This window comes from Phyllostomus discolor, chromosome 3 (assembly GCF_004126475.2).
Source record: "Phyllostomus discolor isolate MPI-MPIP mPhyDis1 chromosome 3, mPhyDis1.pri.v3, whole genome shotgun sequence".
Taxonomy (NCBI): Eukaryota; Metazoa; Chordata; class Mammalia; order Chiroptera; family Phyllostomidae; genus Phyllostomus; species Phyllostomus discolor.
In genome coordinates, this window is record NC_040905.2 from 31,135,922 (window position 1) to 31,160,636 (window position 24,715).

At 42.6% G+C, this 24,715-nt stretch overlaps 1 protein-coding gene across 2 annotated transcripts in view; it reads right to left on the minus strand.

Moving 5' to 3' along the window:
* Positions 1-24,715, minus strand: part of ADAMTS16 (ADAM metallopeptidase with thrombospondin type 1 motif 16) — a 126,549-nt gene that overhangs the window by 33,562 nt on the left and 68,272 nt on the right. For both annotated transcript variants that reach the window (XM_036020283.1, XM_028517775.2), the window contains exons 12-18: positions 23,337-23,485; positions 22,020-22,192; positions 19,890-20,020; positions 17,793-17,916; positions 17,131-17,375; positions 15,723-15,861; positions 5,919-6,045 (exon numbers count right to left, since the gene is read on the minus strand). In XM_036020283.1, the coding sequence (XP_035876176.1) occupies positions 5,919-6,045; positions 15,723-15,861; positions 17,131-17,375; positions 17,793-17,916; positions 19,890-20,020; positions 22,020-22,192; positions 23,337-23,485 (1,088 nt within the window). The remainder of the gene's footprint in view (positions 1-5,918; positions 6,046-15,722; positions 15,862-17,130; positions 17,376-17,792; positions 17,917-19,889; positions 20,021-22,019; positions 22,193-23,336; positions 23,486-24,715) is intronic.

Consider the following 24,715-nt stretch of genomic DNA (forward strand, 5'->3'; position numbering starts at 1 on the left):
TGACGAATCCTGATTTAGGAAGTTAATTTTTATATCCTCACTGACTCTACAACGGTTTCTATATTGATGTTTGAGTGAATGAGGCAATAAGTCATATCAGTTTTCCTTCTGGCTAATTCTGTTTGTCCATATTTTTAAAAAGATTATTTTGTTGTTGTTCAATTACAGTTGTCTGCATTTACCCTTCACTACTCCCCCTGACCCCAACCACCCCCCCCTCCCTCCCTTGCTTCCCCCCCCCCCCCCCCGCTTTGGTTTTGTCCATGTGTCCTTTATAGTTGTTCCGGAAAACACTTCCCCCCATGATTGGACTTGCACTAAGAATGTATTTTAACACTTGTCATTAATAGCCTGAGTGAATTGTAAACTCATTGTTTTGGTGTTAAGTGACATTTTCTCAGGAGAGATTCAGTTACGCATCTTCTTTGTACCAAGATACTGTCACACCCAGGTGGTCATCTAGTTTCCAGTCATGATACTCATCCATGACTTGGTGACTTCACACTTCCACTGAACCTCTCTCTGAAGAGAACATCAATTACAGAGAGGATGTAACACTTCTGGCTTCCCTGATTAAACAGAGGTTAAATGCCTTTTCAAAGGGGATACAGTGGGGACAGGACAGACATCTAAGAACAGGAGGGTTGACCTGATGGAGGTGACTTCTCTGGGCATGAGACACAGGTGGCCTGTCTCTCAGAAGAACAGGACAGGGGAGCATCGGAGCCCAGAAAACATAACTTCTCAGATTCTGTAAAGCCCCTTTGCAAGTATCTACATTCGTCTGTGAGTTCGCTTAAGTTCAGCAATGCTGGCACTCATCCCATAGTGAAAAGAAGATAAGAAGAAGATTGCACCAAGTAGCTGACATCCTTCCCATCGACCACTGTGGTGTCACGGACAAATCCCTGCCTTGAAGTCATTTCCACAGAGCGACATTCCAAACTCGAGAGTAATATAGAACTGATTTGCTAAAAGAAGAAACACTTCTTCTTTACTAAAAGAAGAAGTCTAACACAATTCCCAAGTATCCCAGAAAACAATTTTGAAATTCAAGAGAGGCTGCTGGGTAGGAACAGCTATGTAACTTATAAAGTCCAGTGTGTGATGAAAAATCATTAGACGTTTCAAGGTGGCGACAGCAGAGCACGAAACCCAGCAGGGATGTTTCTGAGTGCAGGGCCCTGGGCAGTTCAGGTTCCAGACCTAGGAAGCGAGTCCTGCTGCTACTTTATTCTCAGTTACTCAGACAATTAAATAAACTAAAATGTTCTCATTTTTGGCATTCCTGTGATTTAAACCCTTTCATGCACAGGAACCACAGAAGTGATCAGGGTTCTTTTCATTCCTTTGATGACTTATACACCACTGGGTGGCTAATATTTTTACGGCTCATATCAAAAAGAGATGAGGCACACATAAAAATGGCTGCCCCGTTGCTGTCATTAAAAGTGTTGAATCTTCTGTGTCTACAGTGTGCAACCCAATGAATGTAGTCACTGACCTAGTTATCTTGGCTGTGAAAGAAGCTATTCTGTGAATGGGTTTGTGAGGAGTCACCAATGTATAGGCAACAATAATATGACCATCCAAAGATCCCATGCAGAGGATTACAGAGAGAGGGTATTTTTGTACTGATTGCTAAGATGAGAAAAGAAGGCATTTGATCACAACACATTTCATCTCAATTCTCCCTCTGCATTCCTAGAAGAATACTGCAGAGAGGGGAAAAGTATCCCTTTACCATCTGGAAAGTATTTCCTCTTGAATCTTCAATCCATTGTCCAGGAAAGCATACATAGTACGGGTTGATGCTCTGAAAACTAGCTAGTTAAGATAAATGACATGAAGAGCCACTCCATTTAGATAAACTGAGAAATAGAAAGGAAATAAATAGCGGTGTGATTTTATAGTTCTTGTTTCAAAAGCAAGTAATAAAAATGTTTGATTCATGCTAAAATGAAGACAGAGGCAGCTGACCTATGGGTGGGGTAAGGGGGACTGTGTATTGCTAATCTGTTCCAAGGCCATTGCAGAGACAGACTTCCCTAGCACGAGGAAGAGAGACCAGAGGCTCTGCGTCAGCTCAGCTCCCTTCCTGAGGAGCAGCTGGGAATCGCATAAGCCCTGTCATTTAGCCATTACGTTCATGCTGCCTGGAGCCAACCAGACTTTTTAAGATCATCTTCCTCCAGCAGGGAGACCCCTGGACTCCTAGTACTCTGCCCCCTGCAGAGATTTATGACCTGGGATCCCCATTCGGCTAATGACCCAGGAGCTAGACAGGACTCCAGCTGCATGAGTCTCAGGCATGCCATTTGGACACCGATGCAGGGGGTCGGGGGTTCAAACCAGCAGAGGAGTTTTTCCTTTTCATTTAAATTACAAATGAGAAGGCTGCAGATTAAGATGTTTTAAAGATCCCACTCCCCAACCCTTTGGGGACCCTCCTACAAACTGAACACGAAACACCAAATCGCACCCCGTTGAATCCTGCCATTCAGTCGGCTGAGTGAGGTGTGAGAGAATGAGCTACTGCAGTCACTCTGGCTTCGTGAGGCCATTGGAGGGGCACCACCTGACACCGGGGCTTGGAGAAGGCCCCACACCTCACTGGAGACAGACTCGAATAAGAAAAACGGGCTCTTGTGTTCAGAAAAATAAAACTGGGGCTTTCTGTCTACTTAATCAGGAACGAAAAATTGTTAGTATTCTGGGCAAGAGAGAAATGTATCTCACAGCTCAAAAGAAAACAAAGCAACTTTTAAAATTAAGATCTATTTTCCCAATTCAATTGTTAAAACAAAACTCTGGAATTTATGTGTGTGTGTGTGTATATATATATATATATATATATATATATATATATATTGTTTCAAAAGCAAATGATAAAAATGCTTGATTCATGCTAAAATGAAGCCAGAGGCAGCTGAGCTATATATATATATGGAGAGAGTATGTTCATTCTTCTGTACTTTGTCATTGACAGTTTTGCTTCACAGACAAAATAAGTAACTGTTGAGAATTGATTCTCCTTTTACAGAAAAATTAAACCAACCAATATTAATTGGGTATTTAGCACATGTGCTGTACAAAGAACACTCACATGGATTTGCCCAGCGTGCCCTCCCCTTATGTTCCCCCAGTTACATACAAGACAGGCAGACGAAGGGAGACTGGCACCCAGGTCGGTGGCTTCACAGCCCACACCTTTAACCCCGTGCAGTCTGCCCAGCAGGCACTGTATACTCCCTTTGGCCCACGGCATCATCCAGGCCCACTAAGTCCACTGCATGCGGAGGTGTGGGTTGGGAGCCAGGATCTTTGTCCCACCTGTGCCATGGGAAGCTATGGGGTCCGCTTGCCCTCCAGCCCCTGCTGTTGGCTGGGGTGCGGCAGGAACCACCTTTGTCCTCCTAAGGACTCTTCCAGCAGGAAAGCACACCATTTGGTTTCCAGTCAGGATTTGTATTCTTTTCCAAAGTTTTCTCTTTTAGGGGAAAAGACACATTTTAAAATGTGAGACAAATAAATAAAAAGTTAAGGTGGGGGCCTCTGGGCTGTTCCTAGGTGAATCTGGGGCACTCTCAGTGCATCTTCTACCTTCTGCTGCCCTACGCCAGGTTCAACTTCCCCCAGGCCCTTCTGTCCCAAATTGTGCCTTTCCTTTCAGCACACAGAGCTCTTGCCAGAATTTGCCTATAATGTTGGGCCTGAATGAGATATGGGTAGAGTACAGGACGTGGAAGAACAGAGATGTCTTTGGGTCTAGATCCCTCAAAGCTAGAAGAATAAACTGTAGAGATGCAGAGAAGGCCCAGTGGAAAAAAAGGGATGGGCAGAACATCCCTATGTGTATACATACTTACAACAGAGCATAAGGGATATATGGCATCCACTTAAAAACTCTTTGAAGGAATCAGTAAGCATGCAGCAAAAAGGGAACCAGAGACATACTCTGTGAAGGCTTTCGGGAAGAAGCGGGACATTGGAGGAGCAAAGGCAGAGTGAGGGGGTGGATTCCCAAATGGGCTGTTCGTGGGAGGAAGGGGTGGTCGTTTCCTGATCCCCATCTCTGAGGTCTGAGGCTGTGGGCCCAGAGTGTGGAACGGGGAGAAGGAGGAATGCTGGGAGAGACCAGAGGGAATATCAAATCAATGTCCTAGAGGGAGTAAACGACCGGGCAAGGGTGTTAGGATTGGCTGCCATCCTGAGGTGGCTGTGTGAGATGGTGACCATAGTTTTGAGTGAGAACAGGGGCTTGTAAATTTTCTGGCAGTATTTCACTACTGAGCTCCATGTATGTAGTGGGTGATAAGTTGAGTGTAGCTAGGTTGGGTCTCCCAGGAAGGATAAGGGAGCAAGAATTGGGGATTCCGACGCCCTCCATCCTGTGACTCTGCTCGCCTTGCAGGTTGCCCTTCCTGACCTGACTAGAGCTGGCTCACTAAGGCCAGGCATGTCGTAGCCCATGGAGAGGTGAAAGGGGGAGGCCGAGTCTGCAGGACGTACACAGAAGAGCCTGCCTCACTTCTGCTGGCATCCTGCCAGCCAGATGATGATTTGGGCAGGAGGATGGGGAATCCTGGCTGAGGCAGGGCCAGTAACTCTGTGAGATGGTGGGTCCCCAGCCCCTGATGGGCTGGGGCACAGGTGGGCTGGGAGTACAAGATATTCTCAGGGAGGCCCATCTCAGCACCCTAGTGGGAAGAAAGACCCTAGACCCTCAAATGTTGATAAGGGGACTAATCTTCATTCTGAACAAGTGACCCAGGCACCACACAGGTGAGAGAAGAAGGCAGACAGACAGTGCCTCTCACTCTCCTATATTTTACTGCCTCTGTGAAAAGCATCCATTTATGATTGGAGCCTCAGTTCAGCAAGCCTGGGACCCGCATTCCAGCTGTTTTTGAAGCCACCCACCCACCCTTTACCACCCACGGAGCCCTGTGCCTGCCTCCTCTAACCGATCCATTCAGTCAGCCACAGAAAAGATAAAACGCTTCCATGTGCAACAACATGGATGAACCTTGTGAGTATCATGCTAAGTGACATAAGTCAGATGGAAAAAGTCAAGAACCATATGATTTCACTCACACATGGGATATAAAACTGAAAGCAACAACAAACGAGACAAACAAATGAATAAAAGATTCATAGACACAGACCACAGAGGGGTTACCAGGTGGGAAGGGGGTTTGGGGGAGAAAAAGGTAAAGGCGGTCAAATACATGGAGACAAATTGAGACTTGACGTCGGGGGGGTGAACACACAATGCAATATATAGATGATGTATTTATTATACAGGGTCCAGCAGAAGTAAAGCTTCTTTGAGTGTGGTTGGTAAGTGTGTGAATGTCTTACACAAGATGGGCAGCACTTTGAATATTTCACCTAAAATTTTATATAATGTGCTTGAGTGTGATATTGTTATGTTACAGATGTACAAGCCTATGATTTTGTAATAAAAGATTCTGTAATAAAAAGGGGTGTTATTTGTGCCAGACCCTGTAGAATTGAACCCTTGAAACCATATGTATTCATTGATCAATGTCCCCCTAACACATTTAATACATTTTTTAAAAGAAAAAGAAATAGCAGGAGGGAGGCAGGAGCCTGGGAACCAAAACATCGTCACCACATAATGTTTAAATACTGTCACCCATGCAAGTATGCAGACTGAAGTAAAAATCTAACAGGATGCTACTGTGAGAACTTCCACTGACATTCCCAAGATTTCCCGGGTGACTTTTTAAAGCTCACTTGTTCAGGCAGCCCTTGTGACTTTTGCCTCTTTGCAGTTAGGGATTACATGATGGTACTCAGTGCTTCTACCCTCCGGACACAGGGGTTCCTAGGACTTCCCAAGTATATTTGCAAAACTACCAAACCAGTTCCAATGTACACGGCGGTCTTACCTGGGAGGACATGCAGATACTTTGCAAGGCACCACCCCTGTGACAGGCCGGGTGTTGGGATTGCAGAATGACGTATTTACTTGAAACTTCAGGTCTCTGTAGCAGCCTTCTCGTGTGGTCATCTGCCCTACGTGAAAGGGTGAGATGCAAGATAAAGACTCACAGACATGCTCCATGGTAAAAGGCAAGTGAAAACCTAATGAAGACTCATAGAAAAAAACTTCACAACATTTGCAAGTCTTTGTGTTACTGACCAATTTGCTAACTGTAGGTCTTATACTATCCTGACTAGTCTTCATGATTTTTATTAGTGAATTTCATCAGTTCTAAGGTACGTGCATTTTCCTCCTACATTTTAACTTCTTTAAAATCAACATGGGTCTTGCTGTCCATACAAACATACCTTTGATGAAACACACTAATTCTTTTCTATTGTTTCTGTGGTTGAAATACATGAATCATTTCTTAAAACTAACACAATACTAACTATGCTAGACTTGTCCATTGCAACCTCTCAAGTGTGTCCATTTGAGAGGTTGCAATAGGAAACAATTGGTAATAAACCAGAAAGAGATACAGATGAAATTAACACCAGGCAGTTTATCACCAGAGAATTTACAGAGCTAAATATCGCCACAGTTTCAAGCCAACTGTTAAACTTTTCCCAATAATGACTTAGGTGTTGTATGGAATGAGGTCAATGGAAATATAAGCCAGTTTGATTTTTGCCTCTGCTTACATCTTCAGCTATTTAGGACCTTGTGAACATCCCTAACTTTGTTCAACACTTCGATTCATTAATTTACCTGAATAAGCATTGTTACTTATATGAGGTACCTAGAATAGTCAAAGTCACAGAGAGGGAAAGTAGAATGGTGGGGGCCAGGGGCTGGGAGAGTGGGGCAGGGCGTTGGTGTTTCGTGGGACCAGAGTGTCAGTTTGAGAAGATGGAAAAGATCTGGAGATGGGACGGTAGTGACTCTGTACGGCAGTGCCAATGTGCTCAGTGCCGCAGAACTGTGCACTTAAAGGTAGCTAAACAGTAACTTTTATGTTATGTATATTTTATAACAATAAGACAGGGAATCAAATTAGATATAATTCACTTTGATGGATGTTATTAAATAGTTCATTTAATGGAGAGAAAAATATTAATAATAAGAACCAAACTTGTGTCAATTTAAAATTAACAACATTAAAACATATTATCATCTAAAATAATTTAACCGCTCTGCTTGGAAAAACTGGAGTCATCTGTTCATGTGGCCATATGTCTTTTGCTTCCTGAAGCCCAAGCTGGAGAATGACAGAATGATGTCCTGACTCCCCGCTCAGGAAGATCCTGTTTGCTCGTAAAGGAAAAGCCCAAAGGTGCTTCAGGACAGCCAAGCCGCTGTTGTGGGTTCCAGGCACAGCAATCTCCAACTCTTTGGTTCCATTTGAAACCAAGTCCTTTCTTACTTAAGGAGAAGCAAAGCCTCTAAAGCAAACATTGGAAACAAGTTTGACATTTGGGCTCTCCTTTGTAAAAGGAACAAACCGAGTCTCTAGAGACTCGGTTTTCTTGAGTGGCAAGAGGAGGAGCAGCCTCCAGGGGTCTAAAGCAGACCATGAGCCTGAGCCTCAAACCACCCACTGCCTAGGGTTTAACCCTGTGGGGACAATGGAGGGGTGGTTGCACGGGACATTTGCAGTTTTGTGCAATTATTCAACTCTTTGCTAATTTTACATAATCATATTCTAAAAGGTTTTCTGGAAGGTGTCTCCCACTGTGAATTTTGCAAATATTTCTTCTTGATTTTAATGATCTCTGATCAAGAATGGTTTATTAAAAGTGACATTGATGAAGCCCATGGAATACTTCTACAGTGACATAAGAACATTTATGTACACCTGTTGAGAATCTGGAAGGCGGTATTTCTATGAAGGAACAAGATCTAAATTATACATAATGAATGACTCTAAATACTACTTTCAGGAAGGTCAAGTTGGCATTCATTGAAGAAGACCCTCAATGTCACAGGGCAAAAGAATGGTAATAAAAATGAGTGTTTCAAGCACTCTGGTAAGTTTGCAGCCCCCATGTCTGCTCTAATACATAGGTTTAGGACAATCAAAGATGGGGTTGGTGACTTGTGTGGAACACAGGAGTGTGTTCCCACACCCGCATGCAAGAGACAGAAGTAGTGATTGGAGAGACAAAATTCCCTCTTTGGCAGAAGCAGCGTGGACGGCAGCCCCCGCATTGTGGTTCTGTTCTGTGGGCTGAGCTGGGACATTCACACTTCAACACTTAGGGAGCATCCAGGTGTCACATGGCCAGTCTCCATGGAAACAGGCTTAGGTTCTGCCCTAAGAAACCATTTTTCACAGTTAATTCAAAGCTACAAAGAATTCCATTAGATCAGAAGGTCTTTACTTTGCTCCAGGACCTGAAAATCTGAGCCCACAGGCCTGGCCAAGGGCATTCCTGTTTCTCCTTTCACATCCCTGCTTTTGTTTCAGTTCTCCCTGGAGATTTCCCTCCCAATCCTCTCCCAAACGCCGGCTTTCCCATTACCTATTCACCACATTGTTCTCACCTACATTTCAGCCATCCAGTAACCTCATTTATAGGAAAGATAGCAAGAACTAAAATGTAAGGGAAAGAAATTACTCTCACGTTCATGTGCAATGTTTACATCTTTTTTCTCAAAGACTTTTTTGTGGGTCCTTAATCAGAGACTTCTGCTCACCATATGCCTGTAATTTGCATACTCAAGTTCTTGAGATTAGACTTCTGAGACTTTCAGTTGTCTGCTTGCCTGTTGGCCTTTGTCACATTCCAGAAGGAAAAAGACAAGCTGTTCTTGGAATTGGCTTGTAGCCACTCAGCTGCAGAGGCTACAAGCCAGTACTCTCATGCACACACACCCACATCCAAGGACATTCGTGCATGCACACAGGCCTTTGTACATGTGTGTGAACAGATATACACTTCTCTTTAGATGACCACATAATCCAAAAATAGGGAGATATGTGTTCATCATCCCTGCCCTAGGGCCACAAGAATAACAAGATCATTATGTAATTCCCTCTTGCTTCAAGAGTTTCATAACCTAACCTATATAATTTCTTAGGCAAAGCTATAACATGAACAGAAAAGCATAGAAACTAGCATTTATTTGACTAGCTTTATAGCTATTCTCTCATCTAGTCCTTAGAGGAACCCTACACAGTAGGTCACATTATGATCCACATTTTACGGATGGGCTTAGTAAGGTATAAAAGGCTTACGTAGCTAGTAATATGAGTTGTTAAGATGTGGGGCCAGGACATGCCCCCTGTCTTTATGGCCAAAAACACCACAGTGTATGTTATAGCTCACTTTCTTTCTACCCAATATAACACAGGGTAGAGGCTTCTTATTTGAGACAGAGATTCATGACATTTTCTATTTCAGAACTCTTCATAGACTAGGGGTAATTTCTTAAACTCTGTTGCAGTGGAATAAATGGAGCTCAAAATCTAAATAATGAAAGTCATGCCCAGAAGCAGGAAGAAGAGAGGCATGAAGTGGGCCCGGGGGAGCTGCCACCATGGAGGGGTGACAGAAGGCTTGCCCCACATCACCATCCCTACACAGGGTCCTTGCATATTTATGATTTGATAAGTGGTTAGGATCTTGTGTTTGTTTGTTCAACAAGTACACACTTGGCTCCTGGTATATGCAGGACACTACACCAGGTCCTGAAGACACAGCAGCTAATGACAAACCGCAAATGTCATGAACCAACCTCCACCAAAACCATTCTATCTCCGTCACAGAATCCAAACCATGGAGAGTACAGCGAATAACAAAAACAGACCTGAGTACACATCAGGTGTGATAAAACCATGAAGACAAATATCTTGAGAGGCCAAGGGAGACAAGGGTGGCACTACCTGGGATGGCAAGGGACCACGGCCTTTGGCCGAAAGGCTTCCTCGAGCTCATGACGGGTGAGCAGAGCATGGCAGAGACAAGCGGCAGGGAACACTGACACTCAGTGACAAAAGGTCCTTCTTTCGAGGCGGGAGAGCTCAAAGCAATGAGAAAGCTTGCACGTATGATGCTGGTGCAGAAAAGAATCAAAACCAGAGAATGGTTAAAAAAGCAAAGCAAAGCGGTGCTCAGTACAGTAACGGTTAGAAAGATGAGATGTGGAACGTTAAATTCTATTATCTGCAGGACACGTTTTAGGCAGTAAGTGTGCCCAGGTCCTGGGTATTCTGCAGAGATCGACTTGGGGGCTGACATAAGAAATACTCTTTCAGTTGTACTACAGGCATTTATCTCTGTTTCAAAATGAGAATCGTACCCAACACATCACTGCGTTTTTGCTGTGATTAAGCCAGGTTGTGAATAAAGGGGTAAGCAAAGGCAAGGTGGGGGGTAATTGGCTAGGCAATCTTGTTAGCTACACACTGAGCCCACAGGCCAGGCTCCCAGGGCCATGGGGGTTCCCTGTCCACACAAACACACACAGGTGAATACAATATGACATGCCAGGGGCGTACTGGATGGACCAGGGATGCCACATCCTAGATTCTTAAAAGTGACCTGGCGAGGCTCAACCTCAACTTCTCTTAATTGAGGGGATCCTTAGCAGCACTTAGAAAGCAAAGAGGAGGGAGCGCACACCAGTGCCCACCATCCCAGCGTGACTGCCCTCAGGCAGCTGAGCACCCCTGGCCAGGTTGGGGAGTACTGGTCTGTTAAGACAAAGACACCTGCAAACACTCCTGGCTTTGGATGTCCAACCAAATCAGCATTTTCCAAAAGACAAGATTTTTCACAGGGATACAACCTCGAGACACCTGTTGCTGTGTTTTATGCTCCACTGGAATGGCCGGGGATATAAATGTTCAGCTTGCATGGTGAATGAATTTTTGAGGTCAAATCTGTTTGCAGGTGGTAAGGATGCTTGAGATTTTAATTTATAATTCATTTTCCCAGACCATGTAAACAATAATGGACATAAAACTGAATTTAAGTGTTTTTTTCCTTTGGTGGTTTTCAAATATCTAAATATGCTGAGAAAATAAAAATATATATAGACAGTCATATCCCCAATAGTATTTAGGACTTCCAAGTTCTATTTTTACATGAAGTGGTAGATAACTATGTTTTCAGATGAATTTCCTGTGATGGAATTGGGTCTGCTCAGCCACAGAGCTGAACATTTACAAGGGCTCAGGTACTGTTTCTCTGACGAAGGGCACATTTGTGGAATAATTTCTGAACAGGGCTTATTGCTCGACTATTTGTCAGAAAGAAATATCACATAGCCTGTGGGAACACCAGGATCAAGCCAATTTTCTAAAATGATCCATATTAATAAATAAGAGGGAAGAGTATACAACTCAAAGGCTTGCATAAGAAAGTCAGAAAGGACATCCTCTAACTGGAAAGTCCGGCCACGGGAGGTGGCAAGTGTCGTGAACCCTGTGCCCAGTCTCTGCCCTCATCTTCATGGAAACTGACTCTGGCCAGTTCTTTGAAAAGCATTTTAAAATATTCACACTTTACCAAAGTATTTGGAAGAGGAGTATTCAGGCTTAAAGACTGTGATTTTATCAAATAATCTCCAAGTTTTTAATAATTCTAACTATAGAATTAATTCCAGCTGTTGCCAAAGCCTTAGAAAACAACCATTCAAGTACAACTCCACAGAGAACTGGAAAATATTCCACAAATAAATGCACGTGGTCCCACGAGAAGCACATCATTACTACAGAGAGTGCTAGAGACACTGTGGGCCTGTGATACGTAGGCACAGAATCCTGAAATCGGAAGAGGGACAATATTCCAGGACACCAGAATAGGGGAATTCCTGGGAGCAGCTCAGGTTCTGAAGGATTCCAGGCCGTGTTTAAGTGACAATTTTCCCTGGTGTGATCACACTGAGCATATGGCACCCTAATGTGCTCCAGAACTTGGAGGCTGGTGACTATGGTCATTTATGGAGGACACAGGACATCTTTATGCATCTGATCTGCTTACCGATGTCCAGGACAGCACTGACCTGTCAACATGACAGAGGGAGAGGCGCTGCTTATCTTCTAAGTAGTTATTACCTGTTCATAAGGTTCCGATTTGTTTAGCACAGGAGCAGGCAGCATGATTGGAAATACAGGCATGCGTACACTCACAGCAGTGGGAGCACTGGGGTGGTGTTGACCATGACCATGTGATGGGAATATGGGAGGGGCTGACCTAAGACAGACAGTCGAACCCAAAGCTCCTGATGAGGGGAGGTTTGTGGGAACTGGCAGGACTCAGAAATAGGACATGATCATTGCTCCTTGGGAAGAGGTGGGCTCCCACCTTTTACCCTGGACCTTTGAGCATGCTTAAAGAAATGGCCAGGGGTAGACATCACACGGGGGTGGGCAATGCATTTTGTAATTTATCAGGGTGTTGGATAATGACACACAAGGTATTTTTATTAACTTAGTTCACGGGTGACCCAAGGCATGGAGGGAATAGCCAGATTATTTCAAATTGATCTCTGGGACCTGGAGGACAAGGTGACCCTTGAAATAAAGTTTTTTTAAAAAAACTGTGCACTTACTCAAGGATTCTGAACATTCTAGCACACAAAGTATGGATGGGGAAGATCTAATTTGAAGCAGTTCCTGTGAAAAACATCTAGAGATGTTAGTCAGTTGGACAAGGAATATGAAGGTAAAGGCACCATTGGCCGCCAGAAGCTGTCTCGGCTCCCCAGCTCTAACACAGACATTCCAGGTGCAGCTACGCCGTCACTCCCTCAGCCCCATGGTCCCGGAGTCCTCTCAGAGTTCTCACAGGACCCCACTTACAATCCGGAGTAGTTACGTATGTGTCTATGGTAACTCCTCTCTGGATTGCATATGTTTTTGAGAACAGGCCAGTACATATTTTTCTTTATAGTCTCAGAACTCAGCAGAATGCCTGAGGAAGAATTGCTGGATTGAAATATTCCATTCCTTTGTTGAGATACACAAATACACCGTATTTCAATGAGCCACAATGCTAAAAAAATCACTAAATTCTTTTCATGTAACATAACATTTATGTTGGCATTTCACTGCTCAGTTCACAGGCAGAGGGAATTAACTGAAGGTCTCTGTGTTTTCCCCATCTGACATTAAGCAATTTGATATTCAGATTAGTGCTTCCAAATATCTGCTGACTAAACAAGTGAGGGAATGAATGAACAAATGAGTGAATGAATGGTTTGACCTCAACAAACAAGGGCAAGACTGCTGACGATTCCATTCCATTTTCTGAAGCTACTTGCTACACTAGTTAAAGTTTAGGCCTTAGGCATAAATATCTGAAGATGGTGAAGGGAATATTATTGGAAAAGTAGAAAAGAGGTTGGTTGATAAGCCAGTTTTAAGGTTTGTCTGAGGAGGTTTAATTGTGAATCAGATGAATGTTTTCATTTGAAAAAAGATCATCCAACACATTGCATGGTACATTTTGGAGTTCATAACATAGCAATAAGCCAAATTTTAATATGCACTTTCATTTGGAGGTAATTCAGAGGTTTGAGATTAGTTATTTGAAATGTACGAAACCAACTGAGTCACGGGAGCTGATTTTTAAAAAGTGCAGCATGTGTAATTCTGAGAAGGGGCTGATGCCTTTACATGGAAACGAGAGTGAGGGAAGTTACTACCACGTCACAACGTCTCCGTCTTAGAGTCAGACAGAATCAGCTAAGCCGCTGCCTCACAGCATCTTGGCTCCGAGCTGCCAGTGTAAGTCCTTCCCCATGGCCAGGACCCAGACGCTGACTGAGAGTCCAGTCAAGGCACAGCTGAGCAGGATCGTTACAGTGAGTTAATGCAGTCGTATCGTGAAAGTGAGTGCAAGGGAAAAGGAGCTGGGGAAGCTGGTCAGAGAAGCAGATAAAAGGCACTACCTGATTTACATCTGTCAGGAAATCTTATTTTCTACAGAGAGATGGGTCTTTCAGAGCTGGTAAGGAAATGGGGACCTCTTTAAATCAAAAGGAACTATTTCTCCTCCACTGATACTGTTTCTTGGCTGAAAGAAGTGGGGAGTCTTTCAGTTACCATGAAAGCCATTGGCTTGCTCTCCTGTTTGGAGAAAACCACATTTTTCCTTCGAAAGCTCTTAATGTCAGGATTTAAATATAATTTGAATATTATATTCTTAGTTTAAAATGGGAAGGATTAACATACATCAAGTACACAGTGTTAACTTTTCAGACCGTAATACTTTGGTTAATCTTTGTCACATTTTTTTTCTTCTTTTTATTAAGAAGGAATGAGTTCATTGTTTTTCTTTACCCATTCGTTAGATTCTTACTTTATGCAAGTGCTCATTTGGAAACCATTTCTACATTTAAATAGTATGCTGTCTGAATTAACTTCCTAATTATTAAAATTTGGAATGCACAAAGCTGAAATTTATTTGCTCAAATGGAAATATGGCTGCTTTTAAATTATCGACAGTATTTACCATTCTGTGTCTATACTTGCAAATATTTACTTGCCACTCATTACCAGATAGTACTCACCGACTCCAGCTAAAAAATGTTCTAGTGAAGTAACTTCAGCAATGTAAACATATCTCACAGTATTAAGATGAAAATTTTTGTCACGTGAGATTCTTTTGATGTGTTATTTCTTGTCACTTCCACTGCAGTTTTAATAAAACTCTTATGATTTCTCCATGAATTTCAGTATACAACTTTACAGCAAATTTTTTTCCACTGAATTTTTTGAATAAGACCATTTGATTTAAAGACTCACTCTATATCAGTATACTTTTCATGCATGCTTCTATTTCTCATCACCACCATGATATATATATATACTATATATGTGTGTGTGTATGTATAAAATAAGTTGAGTGACTTTCATTTGGATAATCTCATAACAAAACTATGTATAAAAACTTTTAAATTAGATAAAAATCATAAACTAATTCACTAAAGGACTTCCTCAAAACTACACACTAATGCAGATCAACTGGAGAAGGAAGTTGAAGCTTTCAAGTGGTACTCAGAACCACTGTTCTCTCCCTTGTTTCTGCAAACATTACTGCTACCCTCAGGCAGACACCCTGGGTTACTCATTAGGACATGATGAGAACCAGTGTAGTATAGGGAACCGTTCTGAATGGCATGGGGAATGTAGCCCAGCTCCCACTCAGAAAAGCCAGGGGGCAGCGAGGTCCGGCATACAGGACCCACACCCACAGATAGGTTTTCCTGTGGGGAATCAGGATTACATCGTACCTAGGCTACTTTAAAGCTTGCTTTTGCTAAAACTCCCTCACCCTGAGTTGAAACTGCAGACATTTAATGTATGCCTCTGCAGCAACTCCCTAAAATCTGTGCTAAGCTCTTCCAAGGACAAAATGTAACCAGATCAACCACTTTGATCATTCCCTTGCATTTGCAACATTTCTTTTCTCTTTTTGTTATCTGTAGGAAGTAATCACTTAAAGTAAACCTAAGGATAATGAATGAGAACCTTCTTTGATGTAAAGTGACTAGAAAGCAATAAAAGCTTATCCAGGCAAGGGTCGAGGCACTCTCCTCTTGAGAGAGTGGCCAAGGTGCTCTCTCTCTCAGAGAGTGGCTGTGCCATCCCTTTCTATCCACAGGACTTCTGCAGTCTGTGTGAATTTGTTCATTGCCTCCACAACACACAGACTCTGCGGGCCGGAGTCTGCACTGGTGTAGTGCATGTCATAACCCAACTGTGCTCCAGGCACTTCTGTGCCCACCTCTGGGAGAGATAAGAGAAGCAACCTACCCCCTCCACAAGAGGCTGAGCACTCAGAGCGGACGATGGCCCAGGTGTAGCTGGGCTGGGCACTGGACTTCTTCTCGCCCCCCAGCCGAGGCACTGAGTATTCCCAGGCAACGCCTGGGTTCCTTCCCTGAAGCAGCAGCTACGAGATAAGAAAGGGGGAAATATAGCTAAAGTAGAAACAAAATTATTTGATAATTTATTTTAAATTACCTGAAACAGTAACAATGTCAACAAAAAGTTAGTTACACTGATAAAATAAATACTGTCCATTCTTCACAAAATTTACATTAACTTTCTGAACAGGAATATGCTCCCCACTAGACTCAAGCACACCTAGAAACTAGATGTGTAGACACTCTGACTTGCTTGCTTTATGTTCAGTGTCTCCTCCACACATGGCTTCAGACGCCCCCCAACCTTACCACCATATTTAGTTATTTCTTGCTTTCTCTAGGTGTTTCTTTGGAATCCCCTGAAAATGTTCTCTGTGTGAGTGAATCAGAAAGTGATACCTAAACAGTGCCATCACACTTCCTACTAACAACCAAGGACACTGGAGTGAATGTGATGTATCCCACTGTCAAAGCTAAGTCAGAGTACTTTCCACTTGACTGTTGGCAGGTACCCTGGAGTTCCAGGAGCAACCTGTGTCACTAGTCAGGGTGATCTCTCTGGCCCAGCATGTCTGTGAACCATGGTTTAACACATAAAATTGCATGTGCACTCTTCACCTTCTAGTGTTTGGGTTTGAAACCCAAACACATGGACCAGTCACCACCTTATTAGATGGTGGTTGTTTTTTTTTAAAGAAACATCATGATTAACCTGTTGTTAAACACCTCCATCTCCAAGCCTTGGAGCCTTTACTCGTCTTGATGTGATGTTCTAGTGGATAATGATACTGGCCTTTCCCTGACTCCTGGGAACCACAGTCCCCTCCCCGACAACACAGCTCATCTCAGTCATTGGACAGGTTGGTGGTGTCCTGGAGAGGTAGCTACTTTGCAAGGCCATTGAGAAGCTCCCCTTCCGACATCCTGATCCTCTGTGACTCTTCTACAGGAATGGTTCCTGATAAGCTGAGCTCATTTTCAACCTGGACACATCTCTCTTTCTCTATGACTATTAAAGCTAACAGCCTGAGACAGCAGGAGAGAAATAATCAAAATAAGAATGCAGGGTGAATAGGTTCACAACAGGGTGAAGGAAGCAGTTCAAGGTCAGGAGGGGTGGTGGAGGTGGGACATCTGGAGATATGGCAGCTGTCCCAGATGGAAGGAGCCTGCCAGATGCAGACATCAGGTGGCGACAGCTGGGTACACTTAAAATTATACCAATAGCCCTGGACCTACAGAAATTCCAGAAGATCCCCAAATCCAAGTCCCCAAACCATGAGGCTGTAGTCTACCTCCACAATCAGCGTTTCGTTGGTTGGCCCTGCAGAGGTCAAGCTCTCTGGCTCCCTGTATGACCGTCGGTAATCGAAAGCAGTGCCTGAAAACTTGTAGCGGCCAGGCCAGTCCACAGTCCAGTGTCCATTCAGGTAGTATGTTTTGAGGGCATTGCGCACAGCAATGTAGGAGGTAGATACGTTCATTTCATAGATGCGAATACTCCGGGCTCCAGGAGGAATGGTCACCATCTGATAATATTCTAGATTCAAGTAAACAGGAGGGGGCAGAATGAGGTATTTCATTCAAGTAGTCCTAGGCCAAATCTCCCAGCACCTTGGGTACTCCATAGCTACAGTGTGGGAATCCACATTTAGAAATGGGAGAGGATCTGTTTTGTCAATCGGTTATATTAGTCCTATACATGACTTTTTAAAAATATTGAAACAGAGTTGTTAAAACTTTCACCATTCCTAATGACCATTTCAATCAATTCAAATAATCTAGCAACCACTTGCAATCAAAACACACACTTGTGAGTAGGCAGGGGAGGAGGCAGCTGTGGGACCTGTCGGGAGTCTTAGCTCCTGCTGTGTTCACTACACCTCAGGTTCTTTCCGCAGAGGAGTTCCCAGTCCCATCCGGTCTCAGCCGTGGCCGGCAGTGGTGGCATACTCACGGTTGGTGCGGTGGTGCTTGGCGTAGAGGCCCTTGTGCGTCGTGCAGTCTGAGTCATTCCCCTTGCACACACCACAGGAGTCTTCAACGGCATTGGATCCAAGGATGTTGTCACATCCGACTCTCTGGGATATTCATGAGGTCGCATGTCATTCATGAAAGAAAAGATAACAGGAGCAAGGTCACAACCCTCAGTCAGGAAACCTCCTCCCCGCTAGAGCTGAAATTTCACCGACACAGGGAAATTAACAAGTATTTATTGGATACCCAATATGTGCACAGAAGGACTGCCATCCTATTATTCAGGTCCAGAGCAGGAAAACTTAAACATAACCTGAATTCTTCAGTATTGCTACACAGCTGCTTCCTGAGCCCCGAATTATATCTATCCGCTTGTCATGTTGGAGAATTCAGACTGACATGAAGCACTTAGTACTAATGACAAGTAATGTGTCCTCACGAGGGTCCACCGGAATATGCCATGGTGTTTTTAAACCCTCTGTTCACTGGCAGAGTAGCACATGTCACATGGAAATAATTCCCAGAGTAAATTATGTAAAGGGCACATCTGTTCACCCTCTTACAGTTTTAGGAACTCTTTACAATTTGCATAATGCTTATTAGTTTTATAAATCCTAACAAAAGCATATAGTCTATGCTTTAGACTAAGAAAGCATAGATGCTTTCTATGCTAATAGATGTAAGATGCTAATAGATGTAAGAAAATCTATTCAGAAATGAAATAACTAATCCACAATCCCCTGCTTATAATCCTTTAAGGATGGATGCATTTCATAAATTTTTGGATTTTAGGGAGGTAAATGACATATTATGCACATAACATGAAAGTCCCAGACTGGACTAGGAAAGCAATGATATTGCTATAACACAATGCTGGCATCATTGTCATACTAAAGTGGGAACAAGAAAACTGACAGACAGTCTCACAACAGTTCAGGGCAGGTTTTTGCCACCAAACAAATTAAGGTCATCTATATTTTCCAGCCAAACGAACTTTCTATTTCACACCTTTTAGATTTCAGAATCACAAATAAGGGACTGCAACACTGTATCACTAAGAATACCAGAAAATAATGAAATATTTAACAAATCAAGCAGTAATTTAAAAAAAAGGTAAAGATGAGCATTTTAAAGCTGAAAAAGATCTTAATAGAATCTTCTACCTAATCTTTATGCATTAAAGAGGATTGCATCAATGTCTTAGTGGTGCTTCCACTGTACCACTATCGTACAAATTACAGAAAACTAGAACGAGGACCAAGGTCATCAGACTCCACTGAATAAGAATACTGAGTAACTCTTCATGCCATGCATTTGATCTGGCCACACCTTAATTTTTATAATATCATTATTCTCATAACTTACTTCTGCACATGGCAACAAGCTCCAGGGGTAATGTTCACTGAGCCACTCAGTCTTTCCCAGCCTGTCTCCCAAGTCCCTTTCCAATGAATGTTGAGACTGCCAGGCCTTCTGGAAACCCCTGCAATAGCTGCCAAGTGGCCTCTTGGTTCTGAGCTGCCCCTGCTTCATTTACTCTCCGTGCTATTGCCCAGCCACTTCATCTGATCCCATGAGTCCATTCGCTCCCAATCCCAGTGCCTGATCTACATGGACACTGGGGTCAAAACCCAACTCCTCACTCTGGCAGTGACTGTTCTTATGAGAGCCCATTCACCCCCCTCACCTCCCCCAGCCCCACAACCCCTGCCTGACTTTTGGGTACTCTGATGACTGAGTCAGGTCTTACTCTGCCTGCTTACCCAACATCCCCCTTCCAACTCACCCTTTCAGATTTCGCTTGGAAGCTCTCTTCTCCAAGGAGCCCCGCAAATCTCCCAGATCCACATCTAAGAGAGAATGGGCTCTTCCCTTCTCCCTGTGCTCTGTACACACCTTCATTGCAACACATCACTGCGTGTCTCATTATGTGCACATCTGGCTTCTCCCCCACTGGGCTGTGACTTGGAGGAAAAGGGCTTGTTTTTTATCTGTTCTCTCTAGCTTCTCACAGGATGCCTGGCACAAAGCAGACTGTCTGGAGATGTTTGTTGAATGAATGAACCATCATTATTACCTCACATAGCCCATCTATACAAACATTACGGCTATCCTCCGAGCATGGAGTCCCATCTTTGACTTTATTTGACAAAGAAAAGAAGAAATCAAATCCTTCTGCGATACAGTAGAGTTTGCATAAGTCCTGATCTTAAAAAGAAATACACACACAAACACAAATAAGAAAAATACTTAAGCGCTGATCATTTTTGTTCTAAATTTTAGATAGATTTTTTTTGCCCATAAAATAACTCCCACACAATAATACATTGCAAAGACATTTTTGTATGGTTGCTTCATTAGGCTTGTTTTTTCCCTTTAATTTATTATTATTTAAATGTTCACTATTAATTTTTACTCTACTCCATCCTTTATTAGTTTTTGTTCTTTACACAGTGGTTGGCACATAGTAGGCATACAATAAACATTTGTTGACTTGGACTACAACATTATTATTCACTATTCTACTAGTATAATTAACTACTCTCTTGTAGAAATGCAAAAAGTCACTGCCATTTTGAAACAATATGCAAAATTCTCACAAATAAAATGTAATACAAGAATTAAAGTAATCACTTAATTTTTTAATAGCTAATGCAATTGAAGAAATACAAAATATTTTTAAATTAATAAAGGGAATAACTTCTAGGTAAAATCTCCAAAAAACAATGTTTTTTATAAATATAATGGGTTGTCAAAAATATGGATACATGGAGAATATGGGTATCATCATATAGTTAAGACTGGTAGATAAAGTTCACCTCTCACAATAATCCACTTCAAGTGTTTATGATTTATATAGTCAAACTTTTGTAAAAAACATTTCCCTTTGTTTTCTTCTTGGTAAGAAGGGGACAGTTTATGATGAAAAATTAGTCTGCCTTAGGAGTTTATAGGCCAGAGTCTCGTCTACAAATATTTTCTGTATTGTGCAAGACAAGAGACCAAACTGAATCAATTTAAGAATAAAATTTAGTATGTGCTTCCATGATTACTACATTTATTTACTGAAGACTAGCAAAGTCAGGAATGGCATACATATTTTTGACCCCAACTCAAAGTGCTTTCTACTTTTTTCTTCTGCCTACTTGTTTCTCACTGGTTTAATTGTGACTGAGTTTAAGAGTGAAAACACCACCAAAGATATTTTTGTGAAACTGCTAACAATTTTCCTTCTATAATCTACTAACTTCATAAACCTCTCACTATGAAAATATTATATATAATCAGATGGAGAAAGTACATGTCACATAAGAAGGTCTAACTTATGTATTTCCTGAGTGTTGCTTGGACAGTATTTCCAATTTCAAAGAATAAGATGATTTGATGTTCTTTGCGTTAATTCTTTTTTTTAATTTTTTAAAAAAGATTTTATTTACTTATTTTTAGGCAGATGGGAGGGGAGGAAGAGAGGGAGAGAAACATCAATGTGTGGTTGCCTCTCATGCCCCCTACTGGGGACCTGGCCTACAATCCAGGCATGTGCCCTGATTGAAAATCTAACTGGGGACGCTTGGCTTCACATGCCGGCGCTCAATCCACGAGCCACATCAGTAGGTGAATTTATTCTTAAGTTATGCCACCTGAGCTACGAAGTTCAGTTATTATAGTCATAAGAATAATGCATATTTCTCTCCAACTGGAGAGTAAAATTCTACATATGGTACAAACATCTGAGTTTATAGTTATAGATCAAGTCTTTCTGAATATAGTACACTTGAAAGTTATCTGATTTTCTAAAAGATACTTAAATTTTTCTTTCGTTCTTTGGAAATGATAAGGGTTTAGTGGGTGACATGCTTAGAGCAATATCACCATCAATTACTGGGCCTTGTAATTAAAAATAAACATCGATGCATTATCAATAAAAACATCTACTTTCAATTTTTTATCACTTCTCTGAAGATTTCATGGTATTATGTACTTATTTTCTATCTGGCTTGTTAATTTCTGACCACAGAGCTGGTTAAGTTTAGATTAAAATGCCAGTGGCCGTGTATCAAACTAACCCCAAAAAAGATTCTGTGACACTGACCCCACGTAGCGGTATCTGGTCTATCTGAACATTGCCCTGAGAATCATGTAGTTCTTTAAAGAGGGAAGATAACAAAGCAGGAGGCTGTCACTAGAGGGTGGGGTTGGGAGTTACCTTCGACTTGTGTGTAGGGCTTCCACTTGTAGTGCCACCCTCGGAACCGTTTGCCATTGTATTCCGCACACTGCATGGCGCGGAAGTCAACGCTATTGTGGGGGCATTGCTGGCTGTTGCAAAGCTTCAGAGTGCGCGTGGAGCCCTCACAAAACTTCCCGCCATGCGATGGTCTGGAACACATATTTTGCCATTAAAAACCTCCCATCTTAATAGCCACTCACCTCTTCCTTCACATTGGACTTACTGGATAATGTTAAAGTACATACAGTGGTCAAAAAAAAGGTGCATTCTAAGGAGCCGCTGGGACTTTCCTACATATTAATGACACGGGAAGTATTTCCTTTTTGTTGAGCACACTGTTTACCACAATGGCAGAGAGGTTCGAATCTGGAAAGTGGGTCTGTATGTAAACATTTGTTTATGATTTCTTCCCAGCCACCTACTGCAGGACACAGGGTAAGCATTGCTGATCTCCAAATTCCATAAAGGAGGAGACAACAACAGGAGGGCAGTGGCTGTCCCGGAATTATACAGTTGATAGAAAGCAGAACTGAGAATGAAACTGACTCCACCACTTCTTTCCACTCCCAGCTTTCTGTGGCAAGGCCAGGATGCCAGATTGGATCACAAGAACCAGTCACCTTTCACTGGTTGGCACTGGCAGCAAGTGTTCAATGCTCACCCCCCCTGGCCCCCTGGAATTCATGGGGACCACTAGGATGAGAGCATCCTGTCCATGAAGGAAACCTATTGGGCCACACACAGTAAGGACAGGACTGAAATAATGGCAATATGACTTATGCCTTAAACAAATGGTGCAAAGGGAGGACTTCAAAATCTGTCAATCTATCACACTGCTGACCACACTGAACATTCTTGCCGTATAGCAGGAGGCCACAATTAAAAAACACATGTTGGAAAGGTAAAGATACTTGATAAAAAACCACAAATTTGTGTTTTTTACATAAAATAATTCTTCTTCATTTGTGTTCTTTATACTTTTCTTATGATTTCTTTCTTTGTTTCAGGCAAGGCCTCGGTATTTCAAGTAAATATGGTTTCTTGAAACCCAATTCTGAAATATCGCTGTTGGGTCTGCTATTTTTCACTATGGTCAGGTAGTTATAAGCATCTAGTGTCAAAGAAATACCCTTGTTCAGAACATTTGAGGGAAAAGGCTTCCCTACTTAGTGTTTCTGGCAATAACAGGGGAAGTACAGAATGAGGACGACTGAACTCAGGAACGGGCACTTTTTGGAAGGCCTGTGGAGGAGAGATGCTCACTTGTGAGTGGGGAAGTCGAGACTTGCTTACTTGGGATTAGTGCAGAGGCGGTCTCTGTGGGACACCCCTCCTCCGCAGGTCCTGGAGCATGGTGACCAGGGAGACCAGTCTGACCAATGACCATGGGTAGGCTTGGGGCCTTCGTCACCATATTTCACACACTGCCCTCCACGGCACCACTAAAAATTTAAAAAAAATCTAGATAAGACTCACAGAACAATATGTGGGTCATTGCTCTTACAGTGCTTGGTCATGGGGCGTCTAGTACCATACGCGGACCTTAATGTCCCTAATCTCTAGTAGCACATCATACAGATACACTTCATGATGCTTCTTTAGTCTTTCCAAAACTAGCATTGTTCCATAAATCCATGTCAAGGAAAGACAAGTAGGGAAAACCCCGCCTGAGCTGCAGGAACTTAACACATTTAATTAAGTAGTGTTGCATGGACACTCAGCTCTCGAGTGAGTGCATGCTGACCTCTCCTGAAAACAATGCACTTTTCATCCCTCGTTTTCAGCACAGACTGAGGCTCAGGGGGAGAAATCCAGCTGGAGGTTCCACATGACTCAACACCTTGTCATTTCTGGCGGGTGGGCGCTGACTTTGCTCTAAAGCACCTGGACTCAGAGCTGGGAGGTCATAACTGATGCTCGTCAGAGGTCATGCAGCTTTCTGAGGAGATAATCCACACAGACCTCGTCTGTCTCTGGAGATATTATCAGCGCCCCTTTCTGAAGAGAAGTGCCCATCAATGCTAATTCATGCTAACATCTGCATGGTTTCTTCATATCCACCCCACATAAAGGCTACACAAGATCTTGAATTGTGTTCAGTGGCATTGGCTTTTTCTATTTATGGCTTGGTGTAGACCTGAGGTTCTTAAATATAGACCTAGGCCATCTGTTGAGAGGAGGCAAGTGAGTTCCTTGTCTCTTATTTCTAGCAGAGCCTGGTCTGTGGGCCAGGGGTGAGGCATGGGGCAATTTAGAGCTACCTTATTTGTTCTGAAGAAAAAAGGCATGGTGCTTTTATAAGAGGAAAGGAAGAATATTTCAACTATTAATGGATGTATTAGGTTAAATTATATATAAAATTATTGATGTTTGATCATTGTTGGCATGTAAAAGTGGCAATTTCAAATGGTTCAATTTAATATTATTTATGAAAAATTAATTTTAGAAAGATAAGTAAGTCTGAGAACTAAAGCCTAAGCCATTCAATTATTTGATTCTTCCCTATAAGCAAAAACAAAAACAAAAAATTCTCTTTCATAACCACCTTCCCTCACACCAGGTGACAAAACGAAGTCAAGGCCCCATCCCCTCTCAGCTCAATGAGGGGCATGCATCTGGGGACGGATCTCCAAATTCTGCTCTGTGACTTTAACGTTGCTGCTCAGTGCTGG